The 18,677-nt window shown below is 51.6% G+C and overlaps 1 protein-coding gene across 2 annotated transcripts in view; it reads right to left on the bottom strand.

The window, feature by feature from the left end:
• The window catches only part of LOC144946659 (C-Maf-inducing protein-like), a 97,496-nt gene extending 85,540 nt beyond the window's left edge, over positions 1 to 11,956 (bottom strand). Inside the window, exons 1-3 of one of the 2 annotated variants that reach the window (XM_078875729.1) lie at positions 11,631 to 11,956; positions 11,386 to 11,591; positions 9,663 to 10,674 (exon numbers count right to left, since the gene is read on the bottom strand). In XM_078875729.1, the coding sequence (XP_078731855.1) occupies positions 9,663 to 9,881 (219 nt within the window). In that variant the 5' untranslated portion in view covers positions 9,882 to 10,674; positions 11,386 to 11,591; positions 11,631 to 11,956. Of the gene's footprint in view, positions 1 to 9,662; positions 10,675 to 11,385 lie in introns of both variants that reach the window. The other variant, XM_078875728.1, reaches the window with a different exon arrangement.
• Between the last annotated feature and the right edge of the window lie 6,721 nt (positions 11,957 to 18,677).

The raw sequence follows: 18,677 nt of genomic DNA on the forward strand, positions 1-18,677 counted from the left end.
GAACATGCACCCATTATAACGCTGAACACGCACTCATTATAACGCTAAATACGCACTGTTATAACACGGAACATGCACACCGTGATAACACAGAACACGTGCACCGTTATAACGCGGTTTCTGAGCGGTCGACGCCGAACTACTTTCTTGAGCTGCGCAGCTGAATGGAGTGAAGAGAGTAAGCGGAGCGATACAGTGATGATGCGGCGGTGCACCCTCAGTTATTCGTCCCGCCATCTCACTGTTCGTGCGTAGTAGCAGTAGTAGTTGTAGCAACGTATCTCGCCAAACTTCATCGCTCCATTATTTACCGCGGGGAAAACAGTGTCCCCCGCTGCAACGCGGCACTTTTCAGGGAACGCATCTACCGCCTTAAACGAGGAACTGGTGTACTCGTATTTTTACGTTAACAAAAAAAAAATTCTAAATATACGACGTTCAAAAATATTTAGTGGGTTACGCCCCAATGCCCTGAAACGGAACGGTGACCCGCAACTGCTGTGACGTCACCGTCGCGTGGCATTAAGAGCGAAATGTCATCGCCATCGCAATGTCACGGTCGAGTTGTTCTTCTTGTGAGGTCACTCGCCACTGATGTTGGCCGTGGGCGCGAATCGACCTCGGGTCGCGGGGGTTCATGGCGGCAGTGCAAGACCTAACCACTGCACCACCACTCTCTCCCACTCCGTGTGTACCCGGGGACCCGAGTTCGATTCCCTCTCACGGCCAACACCGGTGACGATTTTCTGAATCGGTCCTGGGCCTCCCCTAGGTCGACTCAGCCTCAAATGAGTAGCTCGTGCGGTGTGTAAACATCGCCACTTTGGAGACAAAGGCGGCTGGGCGAGGTACTGGCCACCCACCCCCTTCGCAGCAGCACTTGCCCCAACAGTCTGTGAAGGCTACACGGGGGATCTTTGTCTCTGAATGAGTCAAGAATAATTTCTTACAACTAAACCACATTCCTGCACGCCGCATTACCGCGGTCCAGATGTCACTTCGAGCCGCTGACGTCAGCCGCGGTCAGAAATAGAACTTGGGTCACCAGATTCACAGCGCTTACCGCTGCGCCTCCACTCCACTCGCAAGGGTCAGATCACCACGTGGGGTGGGGGGGGGCCCCAGGGCCCCCCCCCCACCCCCACAAAAAGTGAATAGTTTAGTGATGGTTGAAACACAATACTGTGGGAGCGCTGTGTTAAACCGCAACAGGTAAATTCGCTCGTCAAATCGATGGCGTTAGGGGTTCGGATGACTCCTGCGAGGTCATGGCCTTAAACTCAATATTTTCCAGAACGCTGCTTCGGTGCGCAAGGAGGCGACCACGGAGGGGAGCGCGCGGTGGTAACAACGCCTCTCGGCAATCATCCGATGTTATTGTTACACCCTGCGTTACACCGTCATCCTGCGAACAGGTTGCACGGGCGGGCATCGAACTCGACGCTGCGCCAGCTTCGTAGGCGCAGCGCTCTAACTGCGACAGAAACAGAGATCCCCCGTACGGCCTGGAACAGACTGTTGGGGGCAAGTGCTGTTAGCGAGCTCCTGTGAAGGCCGGCACGGCACACGCGGAGGGTGGGTGGCCAGCACCACGCCCGGCCGCCTTTGTCTCCCCTGTGGCGATGTTTACGCACCGTACCAAATACTTAATTGAGGCCGGGTCGACCTAGGGGAGGCCCAGGACCGGTTCAGAGAATCGTCACCGGTGTTGGCCGTGAGCGGGAATCGAACCCGGGTCTCCGGCCACACACACGCATACATGTAGCCCCACACCAAGACAATCTCTGCCCACAAGTAAATCAAATATAAAAACTAATCTTTTACCAGGTAAGGCACATTGAGCTATTCTGCTCTTTTTCAGAAGTGACCTGGCCACAAATGATAACACAAACACGTGGCTTATCATCATCCCGTAGAAATGTAAAGCAGTCGCCAAAACCGGAGGACCCAGAGAAAAATCCCCGTGACCATGGGGAGAGAGAGAGAGACACGCAAACTCCAAATATACAGCAGCAGGCATCGTTAGGGTCGGGATCGAATCCACGACCTCCTGTACACCAGGCGAGGTAGTTAACATCTCCTAGCCACCGTGATGATGATGAGAGAGACACCGCAAACTCCAAATATACAGCAGCAGGCGTCGTTAGGGTCGGGATCGAACCCACGACCTCCTGTACACCAGGCGAGGTAGTTAACATCTTCTAGCCACCGTGATGATGATGAGAGAGACACCGCAAACTCCAAATATACAGCAGCAGGCATCGTTAGGGTCGGGATCGAACCCATGACCTCCTGTACACCAGGCGAGGTAGTCAACATCTCCTAGCCACCGTGATGATGATGAGAGAGAGACACCGCAAACTCCAAATATACAGCAGCAGGCGTCGTCAGGGTCGGGATCGAACCCACGACCTCCTGCACACCAGGCGAGGTAGTTAACATCTCCTAGCCACACACAGCAGCAGGGAGCACAGGTGGGTAGTGCAGCACCCGCAGTTGCACTTCCCATGAACTCAGTGGCACGGAAAGATGAAGTATGCTCGACAGTGATGGAGCTAGTGGTGGCTGTGTGTGTGTGGGGGGGGAGTGTTTTTACATTCGCAGGAGTTGAGCTACTGCGTGGTTTCCTCCTCTACTGTACGGCGGCGTTCGAGTGCCTGGCCCTGTGCTCTCAAGAGCGGAAAGAGGCTGTAAACACATCAGCACTGGGGGAGACAAAGGCGGCCGGTAGTGGTTGCGCTAACGAGCACTGGCCACCCGGGTTCGATTCCCGCTCACGGTCAGCACCAGAGGTCGCAACCGGGTACCCGATACCCGGCCGGGTACGGGTACCCGTTTGCGACCCTGGTGCGGCCAGGTACAGGTAGGCCGTGAGTCACTGGTGAGTCACCGTTTGTCACTCATTTCCCAACGTCTTGTCTCTTCTCACAATTCAAGTTCCTAGAATCAACCCACCCGCGCGTGCAACATGGCTTCATCCCAGAGGTCGCAATCAGGTACCCGATACCCGTACCCTACCCGTACCCGGCCGGGTACGGGTAGGGTACGGGTACGGCCGGGTACGGCCGGGTACGGGTACCCATTTGCGACCCTGGTGCGGCCGGGTACGGGTACGGAATCAAAACCCGTGTGCGACCTGTGGTCAGCGCCGGCGACGATTATCTGCACCGGTCCTGGGCTTCCCCTAGGTCGACTCGGCCTCAAACGAGTACCTGGTGCGGCGTGTTAAACATCGCGACTGGGGAGACAAAGGCGGCCGGGCGTGGTGCCGGCCACCCCCACCTCCTCGTGTTCCGTGTTGGCCAACCCCCCTTCATAGCTGCAACTCGCTTAACAGCACTTGCCCCGACAGTATCTTACAGGCTATACGGGGGATCTTTATCTTTGCGTGCGCGCCGCGTGTTTTTGTTGATACAGACCCCAATTTCCACCATAAACCCGTCGTGTGTTACCGTGCACAGCGCCCAGACCCGCGCTAAACAAACTCCGGGGGCACTGTGCTCCCCCCCCCCCCATAAACCAGGCTCGAAAGTGCTCCAGCCTCGCACGGCGGCGGGGTCAGAGTTCAAATCCAGTCGCCGCTACGCGACCTCCGATGTTGGATGGCTACGTACGGTGCGAAAGAAGTTCAACGGTGCCGTAGTTACACACAGTTCAAACCTCGTTCATTCGGCATTTGATCATTCGCAATTGGGGATAATTCTGCACAGCTGCACTTTCGGCACGTGTATACACATTACACAGTAATGTGTATACACGTGTATACATGTATACACATGTGTATACATGTGTATACATGTATACACATGTGTATACATGTATATACATGTATACACGTGTATACATGTATATACATGTGTATACATGTGTATACATGTGTATACATGTGTATACATGTGTATACATGTATACACATGTATACACATTACATAGTAATGAGTAATTTGCCACAAGCCGAATTGCCGCACCGAATGGTCCAATTTCGGCAGAACACGTGAGCGACGCCACGCGCCACGACCAAAGCAATGACTCCGTCTGGTGGCAGCGTGCGTGGTGAGCGTGGTGAGTGTGGTGAGTGTGGTAAGTGTGGTGAGTGTGGTAAGTGTGGTGAGTGTGGTGAGTGTGGTGAGTGTGGCGAGCGTGGTGAGCATGGTAAGCGTGGTGAGTGTGGTAAGTGTGGTGAGCGTGGTGAGTGTGGTGAGTGTGGCGAGCGTGGTGAGCGTGGCGAGCGTGGTGAGCGTGGTGAGCGTGGTGAGTGTGGTGAGCGTGGTGAGCGTGGTGAGTGTGGTGAGCGTGGTGAGCGTGGTGAGCGTGGTGAGTGTGGTGAACGTGGTGAGTGCGGTGAGTGTGGTGAGCATAGTGAGCGTGGTGAGCGTGGTGAGCGTGGTGAGTGTGGTGAGCATGGTGAGCGTGGTGAGCGTGGTGAGTGTGGTGAGTGTGGTAAGCGTGGTGAGCGTGGTGAGTGTGGTGAGCGTGGTGAGCGTGGTGAGTGTGGTGAGTGTGGTGAGTGTGGTGAGCGTGGTGAGTGTGGTGAGTGTGGTGAGTGTGGTGAGCGTTCGTGCAGACCTGTTGCTCTGGACTTTGCCTTGTTTATGCACCCTGTGCAAGCCAACCCTCTCAGAAATGTCGTCTACACCCACACTAAGACGTCATAGAAAGGGGCTGAAGTATGCATCCCTTAGTCTGCGAGACAAATCCAAGGTTTTGGATAAAATTGCTGCAGGGTGTGTGTCGATGCGTAGGTTGCGTGAAGAGTTTGGAAAACAAATTTAGATAAACAAAACGTGTTTGGGGCAGGAGGCACTAGGGAGTACCGTTGTACATAATTCGGAATATTGGATAATTCAGCAAGTCCAGAGCCCTATTTGTGTCGAATTAACAAGGGTATACTGTGCATCAACTCTGGACTTCGTTTTACAGCAAGGGATCTATTCGAGCCGGACACCAGACTGCGTGCTTTTATTTTATTTCAGCAGCCAGCAAACCACCACATCCAGTATACCCTCTTTGCGCCGGCCCCTCGACTGCTCGTGCCGAGTCACACGTGACCACTTGCTCCACGGTCTACCAGCTTGGCCAGGGAAAAAAATATTCAGTGAGAAGTGAAGCACCTTGGACATACGTTCATCCGCATCATTCCTGGACGTCTGTGACAAAAAGAGCTTCATAGCTCATCGGGTTTCCTGCAGTGCGAATAATATAACGATTCTGAATTAACCGATTGCCCGCGCAAAAATAATGGCTCAAATATTAAACGTGATTTAGACTCGGATTTTTGTATCATCCTTTGTTAATCCATTTCTGGATGAAAGAATCCCAAAGCCGAATCGACGGCCATACTTCACTCCTGCTTGTAAGGTGGTCTCGTCGCTCCGTCTCCACTGCTGTTGTCCCCTCGGACGCAATCCCTCCCATTGGCTGCAGTTCTGTCACCAGGCCCGTCCGTCGGCCGTCATCGCTTTCTCGTTCAACCCCCAGAGTCTTATGTTTATTATTGCAACATTTTTTGTATCCGATTTTTAATGGCCAAAAATCAATCGTTACGCGATGGCTCATTGGTTTCACTCGGGAGGGCTGTCTCAGTGCTTCTCGAAGGCTCACGCTCAACAAACATCACAATCTGAATATTTATATTGATCCTGGAGAAATCCTTACGAGCTACGAAGCTTTTTAAATCCTTTATATTAAGTTCGCTTGCTTGCGTGCTTGCGTGCTTGCTTGCTTGCTTACGACCGTGCAAATCTTTCGGTCGTTTTTTAACCCACTTCCCGTAATCCAATCGAGCTGACATTTTGCACACAGACTCGTTGTGCGTGACAATTTATTTTCGTGAATTTTTTTTTCCAAAATTTTCCACTTTTTAGGAAAAACATTTTTTCATATTTTATTTAAAATACCAATGTGATCAGAATGAAACTCTTACTCAAGAAAAACAGAAATGAATAATAAAATAAAACCGATGCCACGCATATAAAAGATTTATAGTGAAAAACTTTGTTTTTACGGGTTAATTATTTCCTCCTTGCAGATGTCCAGCACACGGACCATCGCCCGTTACCAGTGAACCAAGTGACTGTCAGAGGTGGGACAAAGTCATTGTTATGCAAGTCCAAGTCGAGTCGCAAGTCATCAAATTCATGACTCGAGTCTGACTCGAGTCCAAGTCACATGACTCGAGTCCACATCTCAGAGGTGGGACAAAGTCATTGTTATGCAAGTCCAAGTCGAGTCGCAAGTCATCAAATTCATGACTCGAGTCTGACTCGAGTCCAAGTCACATGACTCGAGTCCACATCTCAGAGGTGGGACAAAGTCATTGTTATGCAAGTCCAAGTCGAGTCGCAAGTCATCAAATTCATGACTCGAGTCTGACTCGAGTCCAAGTCACATGACTCGAGTCCACATCTCAGAGGTGGGACAAAGTCATTGTTATGCAAGTCCAAGTCGAGTCGCAAGTCATCAAATTCATGACTCGAGTCTGACTCGAGTCCAAGTCACATGACTCGAGTCCACACCTCTGGTGACTGTAAAGTCGCTACGGATGGGCAAAGTCCAACGCGACCTGGTTATTGGTGGAGACTGCTAAGGCGCAGCACCTGCAATTGCCCACTCACCGCCACTGCTGGCGGAGAGAAGGGGGTCCCCCCTCCTCCTCCTCCTCTTCAGCGGGAGACGCGGCGACTCCGTCGAGCGACCGGTGGCGAAAATTGAGCGATTTGTCGTCACACTGCAGTCAGCAGGCGTGACCTTCAAAATTAACAGCCTTGACTTTCAAGCGGCATCCTAAAAATACACGTACAGTGTATATACGTATACATACTTAAGGCATATTGATAACGGGAACAATTCCAGATCTTAACATTTGGATGCAGGCCCAAAGCAGAAGCCCCAGCACCACGATGTACTGCGGAATGAAGGAGAGTCTTTGATCAAAACGCATCGCTTCAATCTGATAATTACTCAGGGAATGTCCGTCGGAAATATGGGCAGGGCACGGCACGGAGAGCAGAGGGGACGATGACCGATGAATGAGATCGGTGATGAGTGGGAGCCACAGGAGAGGGGGGAGCGCTCGATGCACTGCATAGACTCACATAGAGACCCACAGACTCACATAGAGACCCACAGACTCAGAGACCCACAGACTTACAGAGACCCACAGACTCACATAGAGACCTACAGACTTACAAAGACCCATAGACTCACATAGAGACCCACAGACTTACAGAGACACACACACTCACATAGAGACCCATATAATCACATAGAGACCCACAGACTCACATAGAGACCCATAGACTCACATAGAGACCCAAACTCGCATAGAGACCCACAGACTCACATAGAGACCCACAGACTCACATAGAGACCCATAGACTCGCATAGAGACCCACAGACTCACATAGAGACCCATAGACTCACATAGAGACCCACAGACTAACATAGAGACCCATAGACTCACATAGAGACCCACAGACTCACATAGAGACCCACAGACTCACATATAGACCTATAAACACACCTAGAGATCCATAAACTCGCATACAGATCCATAAACTCATACTCACAGAGAGACCCATATACTCACACAGATACCCATAGACTCACACAGAGACCCATAGACTCACACAGAGACCCATAGACTCGCATAGAGACACATAGAGATACATACTCACATAGAGACCCATAGACTCACATAGAGACCCATAGACTAACACAGAGACCAATAGACTCACATAGAGACACATAGAGACCCACAGACTCACGTAGAGACCCATAGACTCACAGTGACCCATATACTCGCACATAGACCCATAAACACACCTAGATATCCATAGCCTCGCATAGAGATCCATAAACTCAATCTTAATTTTTGAACTTTCGTGACTCACATAGACTCACACAGAGACCCATAGACTCGCATAGAGATACATAGACTCACATAGAGATCCATAGACTCACACAGATCCATAGACTCGCATAGAGACACATAGAGATACATAGACACACATAGAGATCCATAGACTCACAGTGACCCATAAACTCACACATAGACCCATAAACACACCTAGAGATCCATAGACTCGCGTTGAGACCCATACACTCATAGACTCACATAGATACCCATAGACTCAAACAGAGATCCATAGACTCACACAGAGATCCATAGACTCGCATAGAGACACATAGAGATACATAGACTCACATAGAGACCTAGACTCACATAGAGATCTATATACTTACACAGAACAGCTTATCACCACCTCGACGACCACCATAACCATTATCACCACCTTACTATCACCACAAGCACCACTCAAATAAAACCCACCAGACACTCAACAAAAAATACCCGTCATGATACCACGAGCAGCACCACTACAATCTGAATCTACAACTACCACCACCACTATCATCAATAGTCCGACCATCAACATCACCACAACCACCACAACTACCTCCGCAAACATCACCAGCGCCATCGTTACCCTGAACATCACCACCACGATAATCTTCATCACCACAACTACCCTACCATTACCACCTCTAAGACCATCAACACGGCCATCACTGCCGACACAACCACCATCGCCATCGGAGGTTCCAGCATCACTCGGTCGCCTCCGCTCACCACTCTGTCTCCACTCACCGTGACCCAGGCCACACTACTGTCACCTCACCCACACACACACGCACCTCACCACCACCCCACACTGCTGTCACCTCACCCACACACACACGCACCTCACCACCACCCCACACTGCTGTCACCTCACCCACACACACACGCACCTCACCACCACCCCACACTGCTGTCACCTCACCCACACACACACGCACCTCACCACCACCCCACACTGCTGTCACCAAAGACAAATATCCCCCGTATAGCCTTTAACAGACCGTTGGAGGTGCACGTGCTGTTTGCACCAACGAAGGCAGACGCAGCGCTTGCACGAGATTGGGGAATGGTTCCGATCCCGACCCTGACGCCTGCTGATGTTTATTTGGAGTTTGCGGTGTCTCTCTCTCTCTCATCATCATCACGGTGGCTAGGAGATGTTAACGACCTCGCCTGGTATACAGGAGATCGTGGGTTCGATCCCGACACTGACGCCTGTTGTATATTTGGAGTTTGCGATGTCTCGCTTTCTCATCATCACCATCACGGTGGCTAGGAGATGTTAACGACCTCGCCTGGTATACAGGAGATCGTGGGTTCGATCCCGACACTGACGCCTGTTGTATATTTGGAGTTTGCGGTGTCTCATGTCTCTCTCATCATCACGGTGCCCAGGAGATGTTAACTACCTCGCCTGGTATACAGGAGGTTGTTGGTTCGATCCCGACCCTAACGCCGCATTTAGAATCAACACTACGCGTTTAGGCATTTCACTGCTGTACATTTCCACGCGATGACGATGCCGAAAAGCCACCAACTTCGTTTGTGATGACCAGTTCGCTTCTGAAAAGGAGCTGGTAAATAAATAAATGCTTTCGTTTTTAGAGATGGAGAGATCGGGGTGGAGGGGGTGGGGGTGGGTTGCTGGGTCGGGTGGATGAATGTATGGGTGGCTGTCCAGAACCGCCACCCCCGCGCCCGGCCGCCTTTGTCTCCCCCCCACCCACCCCACCCACCCAAATCAAACCAAAAACCTCACCGTAACGGAGGCCACGTTGCCGTCGGCCAGCACGATGTGGTGCGCCTCCCAACGGCGCAGCAGCCTCAAGCCGAGCCCGTGGCGCACGACCGCGGAGCGCGCGTGCCGGATGGCGCACACCTGCACGTCGCCCTCGTGCAGCAGCTTGAAGCGTGAGCCCGAAGCGGCACACTTCCATCGCTTCCCGCTCGGAGCTCCTCCGACGTCCCCCACCTCCATGGGGGGCGGAGAACGGTGGGGGGGTGGGGGCGGAAAAAGAGGGGGGGGTCGCGGCCCCCCTCCTCCCACCCCTCCCTGGCTAGGGGGTGGGGTGGAGTGGCTGTGGGTGGTGGTGGTGGAGGTTGAAGTGGGTGGCGTCTTCTCTCTCCGGCAGCCGTTTGCTTGCGCCGAGGGTTGCAGCGGAGGCGACGTGGGTCGATTTGGTTGGCTGTGCTGTGTGCGGAGACCTTCTTTCGCACCGTACGTGGCCGACCGTGCTAATGGGAGGGTGGGGGGTTCTGGTGTTGGTGGCGGGACGGGCTACCCACGCCACCCGGCTCGGAGACGGTGAATCCGAGGTCCCCAGATCTTGTGCTCGCCGTCGACGATGCTCCCTCCGACTCTGGGTCGGGATCGCTTTTCCCCGTTTTTTCGTGTCGTCCTCTTTAATATTTAATCCCGATGTTGGCTTCGATTCTGGGTCACACGTGCCACCACCACCACCACAACTCTCCCTGATCCCGATCGGATCGTTCTTCAGCTTTGGCCCGCAACGGGTTTGTTTTTTAAATATCACTCCGATTTCAAATCCGATTTCAAGTCCCGGTTTATCTCGCCGTGCTCCGCGTCTTCCTCCTCCGCTGCTCCTTCTTCTTGGCTTCCAGCACCAAGACCCGGAGTGAATCCCAGCACAACCACCACGACCACCTCTTCTTACGGCTGCTTGACAAACCACCTCAACTACCACCACCACCGCCTCCTCCTCCTCCAACGCGTCTTTCCACCGAGAACCCGGGCAGCGACGTGGTCGAGGCTGCGGGATGGGACAGACGAGAAGGAACGATGATGATGATGGTGGTGTTGATGTTTATGATGATGATGGTGATGATGGTGGTGGTGATGATCATGATGATGATGATGGTGGTGTTGATGTTCATGATGATTATGATCAGAGATGATCAAAGAGGGAGGAGATGACGATGAGATGGCGATGATATAATGAGAGATGAACAGAGAATAAATGGGGAGATCGTGATCATGACCAGAGGTGTTCATTAAATATGACGAAGATGGATAAATGAATGATGATGATGATGAGTTAATTATCAGACGAGGATAACGAAGAGATGAAGAGGAGACGTTACGAATATGGTGATGAGAGATGAACATAGGAGGGGCGTGATGGTGATGATGAATAATCAAAGATGTAGACACAGAGAGGGGCAGATGATGATGATGATGATGGAAGATGTTAAGAGATGAACAGAGAAGCCGATGGATATGATGAGAGATGAAAACGGATACTTTGATGGTGGCCATCATGATGACGAAACGCGAATCGAGAACATTATCACGACGAGATATGTGGACGTGAGACGGACAAATACGATGACGACTAATCGTTGACACGCACAGAGGAAGAGTCTACGACGACAGTGATGACAACTCATCAACCATCACGGACTACGCCAGTTGACATGGAACGTACACACGCTTCAACAACAAAACAACGACTGAAGCTTACCTCCCTTTGCTTCTTTGTGGGTTTGCCCGCTGCCGCCGCTGCTGCTGCTGCCTTGTGGTGGTGATGATGGTGATGGTAGGTGATGGTAGGTGTGTGTGTGTGGGGGGCGGTAGGGCTCGCAGCGTCAATCTTAGCAGAAGCGACGTTTCGTCTCCCGATTGACGGACGTCTCCGTTGTCTCTCTGCGAACGCCGATCCTCCTCCTCCTGCACCACCACCACCAGCACCACCACCACCACCAGCACCACCACCACCACTACCACGGTCTCAGCACAGACGACGCCGCTCGCGTCAATGAAGATTCGACGGAGATAAAAAAAAATCGCTGATCCGTGCCGATGCTGCTGCTGATGCTGTTGCTGCTGCTGATGATGATGGTTATTGCTGCTTGCGCGCGACAACAACGCAAACGGTTCGGAAGGTGAATGCGCGGCAGGGGCAACAACAACAATAACAACAACAACAACAACAAAGGGGTGGGGGGGGGAGAAGCTTGAAGCTCTCCCCGACAGCGCAGGAACAAGAGCGGGCGGGCTTGTGACGAGCACGGGGCGCGGAGTGGAAGGAGAGCGAGCGGGAGAGGAGGGAGGGGAGGGAGAGGGGGGGAGGGAGGGAGGGAGAGGGGGGAGGGGAGGGAGGGAGGGGAGGGGAGTGGGAGAGGAAGGGGGGAGAGGGGAGGGAGGGAGGGGGGAGGGAGGGGGGGAAGGGAGGAGGGAGGGAGGGGGAAGGGAGGGGGGAGGACGCAAGGATAAACTCTTGACCAGCGGCGGTGACGTCAAACGGGGAGCTGGGGGTGCTGGCGTTCGCGAGTGCGTGGGTGGGGTGGTGGTGGGGAGTGCAAATGAGAGGCGTGTGTGTGTGTAGGGGCTGGAGTGTGTGTGTGTAGGAGTTGCGGTGTGTGTGTAGGGGTTGGTGTGTGTGTGTAGGGGCTGGGGTGTGTGTGTGTGTAGGAGTTGGGGTGTGTGTGTAGGGGTTGGTGTGTGTGTGTAGGGGTTGGTGTGTGTGTGTAGGGGTTGGGGTGTGTGTGTGTAGGGGTTGGGGAGTGTGTGTGTAGGAGTTGGGGAGCGTGTGTGTAGGTGTGTGTGGGTGTAGGAGTTAGGGTGTGTGTGTGTAGGAGTTGGGTGTGTGTGTGTAGAGGTTGGTGTGTGTGTAGGGGTTGGTGTGTGTGTGTAGGTGTTGGTGTGTGTGTGTGTAGGAGTTGGTTGTGTGTGTGTGTAGGAGTTAGGGTGTGTGTGTGTAGGGGTTGGTGTGTGTGTGTAGGAGTTGGGGTGTGTGTGTGTAGGAGTTAGGGTGTGTGTGTGTAGGGGTTGGTGTGTGTGTGTAGGAGTCGGGGTGTGTGTGTGTAGGAGTTAGGGTGTTTGTGTGTAGGGGTTGGTGTGTCTGTGTAGGAGTTGGGGTGTGTGTGTAGGGGTTGGGGGTGTGTGTGTGTAGGGCCTGGGGTGTGTGTGTGTAGGAGTTAGGGTGTGTGTAGGAGTTGGGGTGTGTGTGTAGGGGTGTGTGTGTGTAGGGGTTGGGGTGTGTGTATGTTGGGGTGTGTGTGTAGGGGTTGGTGTGTGTGTGTAGGAGTTGGTGTGTGTGTTTGTAGGGGTTGGGGTGTGTGTGTAGGAGTTTGGGGTGTGTTTGTAGGGGTTGGGGTGTGTGTGTGTAGGAGTTGGGGTTGTGTGTGTAGGGGCTGGGGTGTGTGTGTGGGAGTTTGGGTGTGTGTAGGAGTTGAGGTGTGTGTGTGTGTGTGTAGTAGTTGGGGTGTGTGTGTGTAGGAGTTGGTGTGTGTGTTTGTAGGGGCTGGGGTGTGTGTGTGTAGGAGTTGGGGTTGTGTGTGTGTAGGGGCTGGGGTGTGTGTGTAGGAGTTTGGGTGTGTGTAGGAGTTGGGGTGTGTGTGTATGAGTTGGGGTGTGTGTATAGGGGTTGGTGTGTGTGTGTGTGTAGAGGTTGGTGTGTGTGTGTAGGGGTTGGGGTGTGTGTGTAGGAGTTTGGGTGTGTGTAGGAGTTGGGGTGTGTGTGTGTGTAGGAGTTGAGGTGTGTGTGTGTGTGTGTGTAGGAGTTGGGGTGTGTGTGTGTAGATGTTGGGGTGTGTGTGTGTGTAGGGGTTGGTGTGTGTTTGTGTAGGGGTTGGGGGTGTGTGTAGGGGTTGGGGTGTGTGTGTGTAGGGGTTGGGGTGTGTGTGTGTGTAGGAGTTGGGGTGTGTGTGTGTGTAGGGGTTGGGGTGTGTGTGTGTAGGAGTTGGGGTGTGTGTGTAGGAGTTGGGGTGTGTGTAGGGGTTGGTGTGTGTGTGTAGGGGTTGGTGTGTGTGTGTAGGAGTTGGGGGGTGTGTGTGTGTAGGGGTTGGGGTGTGTGTGTGTAGGAGTTGGGGTGTGTGTGTAGGAGTTGGGGTGTGTGTAGGGGTTGGTGTGTGTGTGTAGGGGTTGGTGTGTGTGTAGGAGTTGGGGTGTGTGTGTGTGTAGGAGTTGGGGTGTGTGTGTGTGTAGGAGTTGGGGTGTGTGTGTAGGGGTTGGTGTGTGTGTGTGTGTGTAGGAGTTGGTGTGTGTGTATGGGTTGGTGTGTGTGTGTGTGTGTAGGGGTTGGTGTGTGTGTGTAGGAGTTGGGGTGTGTGTGTGTGTGTAGGAGTTGGTGTGTGTGTGTGTAGGAGTTGGGGAGTGTGTGTAGGAGTTGGGGTGTGTGTAAGGGTTGGGGTGTGTGTGTAGGAGTTGGGGTGTGTGTGTGTAGGAGCTGGGGTGTGTGTGTGTAGGGGTTGGTGTGTGTGTGTGTAGGGGTTGGGGTGTGTGTGTGTACGAGCTGAAGTGTGTGTGTGTGTGTAGGGGTCGGGGTGTGTGTAGGAGTCGGGGTGTGTGTGTGTAGGAGTTGGGGTGTGTGTGTGTAGGGGTTGGTGTGTGTGTGTAGGAGTTGGGGTGTGTGTGTGTGTAGGAGTTGGGGTGTGTGTGTGTAGGGGTTGGGGCTGTGTGTGTTATGGAGTTGGGGTGTGTGTGTGTGTGTAGGGGTTGGGGTGTGTGTGTTATGGAGTTGGGGTGTGGGTGTGTAGGGTTTGGGGTGTGTAGGTGTTGGGGTGTATGGAGGAATTGGGGTGTGTGTAGGGGTTGGGGTGTGTGTGTGTGTAGGAGTTGGGGTGTAACAGCACTTGCCCCGACAGTCTGTCGGGAGACTACCCGGGTGACCTTTGGTGCGATGGGCGTCTTGTGGGAGTTGAGCGGTAGTGTAGTAGGTAGTGTAGTAGTGTAGTAGGTAGTGTAGTAGTAGTGTAGTAGTAGTGTAGTAGGTAGTGTAGTAGTGTAGTAGGTAGTGTAGTAGTGTAGTGTAGTAGGTAGTGTAGTAGATAGTGTAGTGTAGTAGTGTAGTAGGTAGTGTAGTAGGTAGTGTAGTAGTAGTAGGTAGTGTAGTAGTGTAGTAGGTAGTGTAGTAGTAGTGTAGTAGGTAGTGTAGTAGGTAGTGTAGTAGGTAGTGTATTAGGTAGTGTAGTGTAGTAGGTAGTGTAGTAGTGTAGTAGGTAGTGTAGTAGGTAGTGTAGTAGTAGTGTAGTAGTGTAGTAGGTAGTGTAGTAGGTAGTGTAGTAGTGTAGTAGGTAGTGTAGTAGGTAGTGTAGTAGTGTAGTAGGTAGTGTAGTAGTGTAGTAGGTAGTGTAGTAGCTAGTGTAATAGTGTAGTAGGTAGTGTATAGTGTAGTAGGTAGTGTAGTAGGTAGTGTAGTAGGTAGTGTAGCAGGTAGTGTAGTAGGTAGTGTAGTAGGTAGTGTAGTAGGTAGTGTAGCAGGTAGTGTAGTAGGTAGTGTAGTAGGTAGTGTAGTAGGTAGTGTAGTAGTGTAGTAGGTAGTCTAGTAGTGTAGTAGGTAGTGTAGCAGGTAGTGTAGTAGTGTAGTAGGTAGTGTAGTAGTGTAGTAGGTAGTGTAGTAGTGTAGCAGGTAGTGTAGTAGTGTAGTAGGTAGTGTAGTAGGTAGTGTAGTAGTGTAGTAGGTAGTGTAGTAGGTAGTGTAGTAGGTAGTGTAGTAGTGTAGCAGGTAGTGTAGTAGCTAGTGTAGTAGTGTAGTAGGTAGTGTAGTTGTGTAGTAGGTAGTGTAGTAGTGTAGAAGGTAGTGTAGTAGGTAGTGTAGTAGTGTAGAAGGTAGTGTAGTAGCTAGTGTAGTAGTGTAGTGTAGTAGGTAGTGTAGTAGTGTAGTAGCTAGTGTAGTAGTGTAGCAGGTAGTGTAGTAGTGTAGTGTAGTAGGTAGTGTAGTAGTGTAGTAGCTAGTGTAGTAGTGTAGTAGTGTAGCAGGTAGTGTAGTAGTGTAGTAGGTAGTGTAGTAGGTAGTGTAGTAGTGTAGTAGCTAGTGTAGTAGTGTAGTAGTGTAGCAGGTAGTGTAGTAGTGTAGTGTAGTAGTGTAGTAGGTAGTGTAGTAGTGTAGTAGCTAGTGTAGTAGTGTAGTAGTGTAGCAGGTAGTGTAGTAGTGTAGTAGGTAGTGTAGTAGGTAGCGACAGCCTGCCGAGCTACCAAATCCGATGACTGGGAGGGGTTCGATTCCCGCTCACGACCACCAATCACAGCGGCCAAGAGTATCGATCGTGGGCATCCCCTAGGTGGACTCGGCCTTAACATGAGTAATCCCCAAGTCCGGTGTGTTTAACATCAGCACTGGGGAGACAAAGGCGGCCGGGCGTGGTGCCGGCCACCCACCCCCGGTCGTGTGCCGTGCCGGCCTCCATAGGTGCACTTGCCCCAACAGTATGTTAAGGCTATACGGGGGATCTTTGTCTTTGTGCGAGTCACTGAGCGGGTGGCGGGGGGGGTGTATAATGGAGAGTGCGTGGGAGTGAGTTGCCTGTGTGTGCACGTCTAAATAAAGATTCTGATTCTGTACGTGGGGTGTGGGATTGCCTCTCTCTGTGTGTATTTGTGTAGCTACAGGAGGCCGTTTGTGAATTTAAGGGAGTGTTTAGGGTGCGCGCACGTGTGTCACGAACAGTGTATAATAGGTGCTCGCTAACAGCACTTGCCCCAACAGTCTGTCCAGGCTATACGGGGGATATTTGTGTATAAAGGTCCTCGCTAACAGAGCACTTTGCACTAACAGTGTGGGCGAATCTTTGGTCTTGCACGGCGACAGATTGTGCGTGCTTAGGAGTGGATACGTCGGTGTGTGTATGTATGTAGGCGCGTGTGTGTGTAGGGGCTGTGTGTGACCCGTGGCACCTGCTGGGTCTGGCCCCCGTGACCTCCTGCCAGCGGGCGTTCGACACTTCACGTGGCCTCAACGTGCACCTAGCCTGGCACAAGCGCCGTGGTGACGTCACCGCCACTTAGTGGCGAATGGCGGTTGTTGTTGTTGTTCTTGTTGTGTATGTAGAATTTCCATTGACAACACAAGTGACCATGATCGGGTTAGTTTAACGCGTTGTAGGCATTCGCTACCGATATTATTCATAATAAAGGGGGTTTTGGGGTTAGATCACGTAAGTATAGATGTTGTGTCGTAACCCTCCACCAACCGTCACAGCCAATTAGTTGAAAGCGATAAATGCGTGCCCAAGCCACTTGCACCACGACTCTCCTGGGTTCCAGGTCGGTCACGGAACAACACCAGTGACCCATTATCTCAACCGATCGTGGTCCTCCCCTAGGTCGACTCAGCCTCAAATGAGTACCTGGTGCGGTGTGTAAACATCGCCACTGGAGAGACAAAGGCGGTGGTGTTGGACACCCACCTCCTCGTGTGCCGTTCCAGCCTTTATAGGTGCTCGCTAACAGCACTTGCCCCAACAGTCTGTTAAGTCAACACGTGGGATCTTTGTATGTAGCGCATGGGTTGTTTAAGAATGTGTGTGCGAGGGAGCGGTGGTGCCGTGGTTGGCGCACTGGCGACCAGTTCCTATTCACGACAGCGGCGAATGCATAAGCCAGTCCTTGGCACTCCCGTTTAGGTTGACTCGGCATTAAAATGCCAGACACAAACGGGCCGAGTGAAGTTCTTGCCCCACCCCCCACACAACCTTCGTTCCTGTGCTGGATTAAAAAAAAATCTGTTGACCCCCACCCCCCCCAAAAAAAGCCTTGTGGAGGCTATACGGGGGACCTTTGTATGTGCCAATCGTGGTAGGTGTGTCTTGGCCGTGTGGTTTGGCCTGCTTAGCCAGCCGAAGAGAGCGGCGCGTTCTCAAATCTGCTCTGCCGTGGAAATGTCCTTTGGTTGCCAATGCTTTCACGAGGTCCCTTTTCAATCAACACAATGGGAGGGTGTGGTGGCGTATGTTCACCGTTCGTCATAGGTAATATCACCATCAGTAGGAGCGGAACATCGCCAGTTGCAGAAGAATGATCGTGGTTAGCCATGTATCATCATCATCATCGATAATTGATCATCATTCGCAGCAGAAATGAGCGAAGTTCTTCATTAGAATGACCATCATCTGCAGCACGGACATGTGGAAGATTGCCCGCAATCATTACGTTTGTCAGGACCTATTTAAGAAATATCTTTGTATTTCCTTTGCCAACACCTACGTTCTATTTATTCCCCACCAAATAGATGTTTTTTTTTTAATATACAGCTGCTTGAAATATATACTGAATGGACGAAGTGTAACATTTATATTCGCAAATTATCCGATCCATTTTACAAAGTAGAACAGAATGCTTTTTGTTCACAACATAGCCATCATTTTAAAGTTTTCTGCTGATAAGTGAGCCGTGTCGTTTTAAAACAAACTTGGAAGCAATAAAAAAAATATATAAAAAATTTGGTGTTAATAAAATGGCACGACGTACCTGCCTTGAATACGATAAAACATTTAAATGGACAGGAAAAGTATGAAAAAATGTGAAGATTACAAATATAGCATTTAAATAAAATTTAATTGGTAGAAAAAGGTTTATTTTGTATCACAAAGCTATCAATTTTGTATTTTTAAAAAATGTTAAAATGATGCTGTGCGCACAGTTTTATAATAATTTATAGCCCTTTCTCAATCCACTCCTGGATGAAAGCCTCCCCACACCACCGTGCGGATCATGGTGGGGGTGGCGCGGAGTTTGACAATCACCACGCGTGTCGTTTGGCCCGGTATCGGTGGCGAGATTTCACTCACAACGATATCTGTGGCCAGAAATCAAACCCGAGGTCACGGAGTTCACACAGCGGAGTGCTGTGAACAGCTACTGGCGCCACCACCGCTCCCCGACAAAGTGCGCGCGCGTGGTGTTTTGTCCCACCCATCCCTCCTCCGTGTGCCACCGTTAACGAGGCAAAACGGGGCCCCCGACCCCTTTTGCGTCTCTCTTTGTAATGTACGACACGGAAGAAGAAGGAAAAGAAAACTACGCACACCGTGAAAA

The sequence above is a fragment of the Lampetra fluviatilis genome, chromosome 42 (assembly GCF_964198595.1).
Source record: "Lampetra fluviatilis chromosome 42, kcLamFluv1.1, whole genome shotgun sequence".
Taxonomy (NCBI): Eukaryota; Metazoa; Chordata; class Hyperoartia; order Petromyzontiformes; family Petromyzontidae; genus Lampetra; species Lampetra fluviatilis.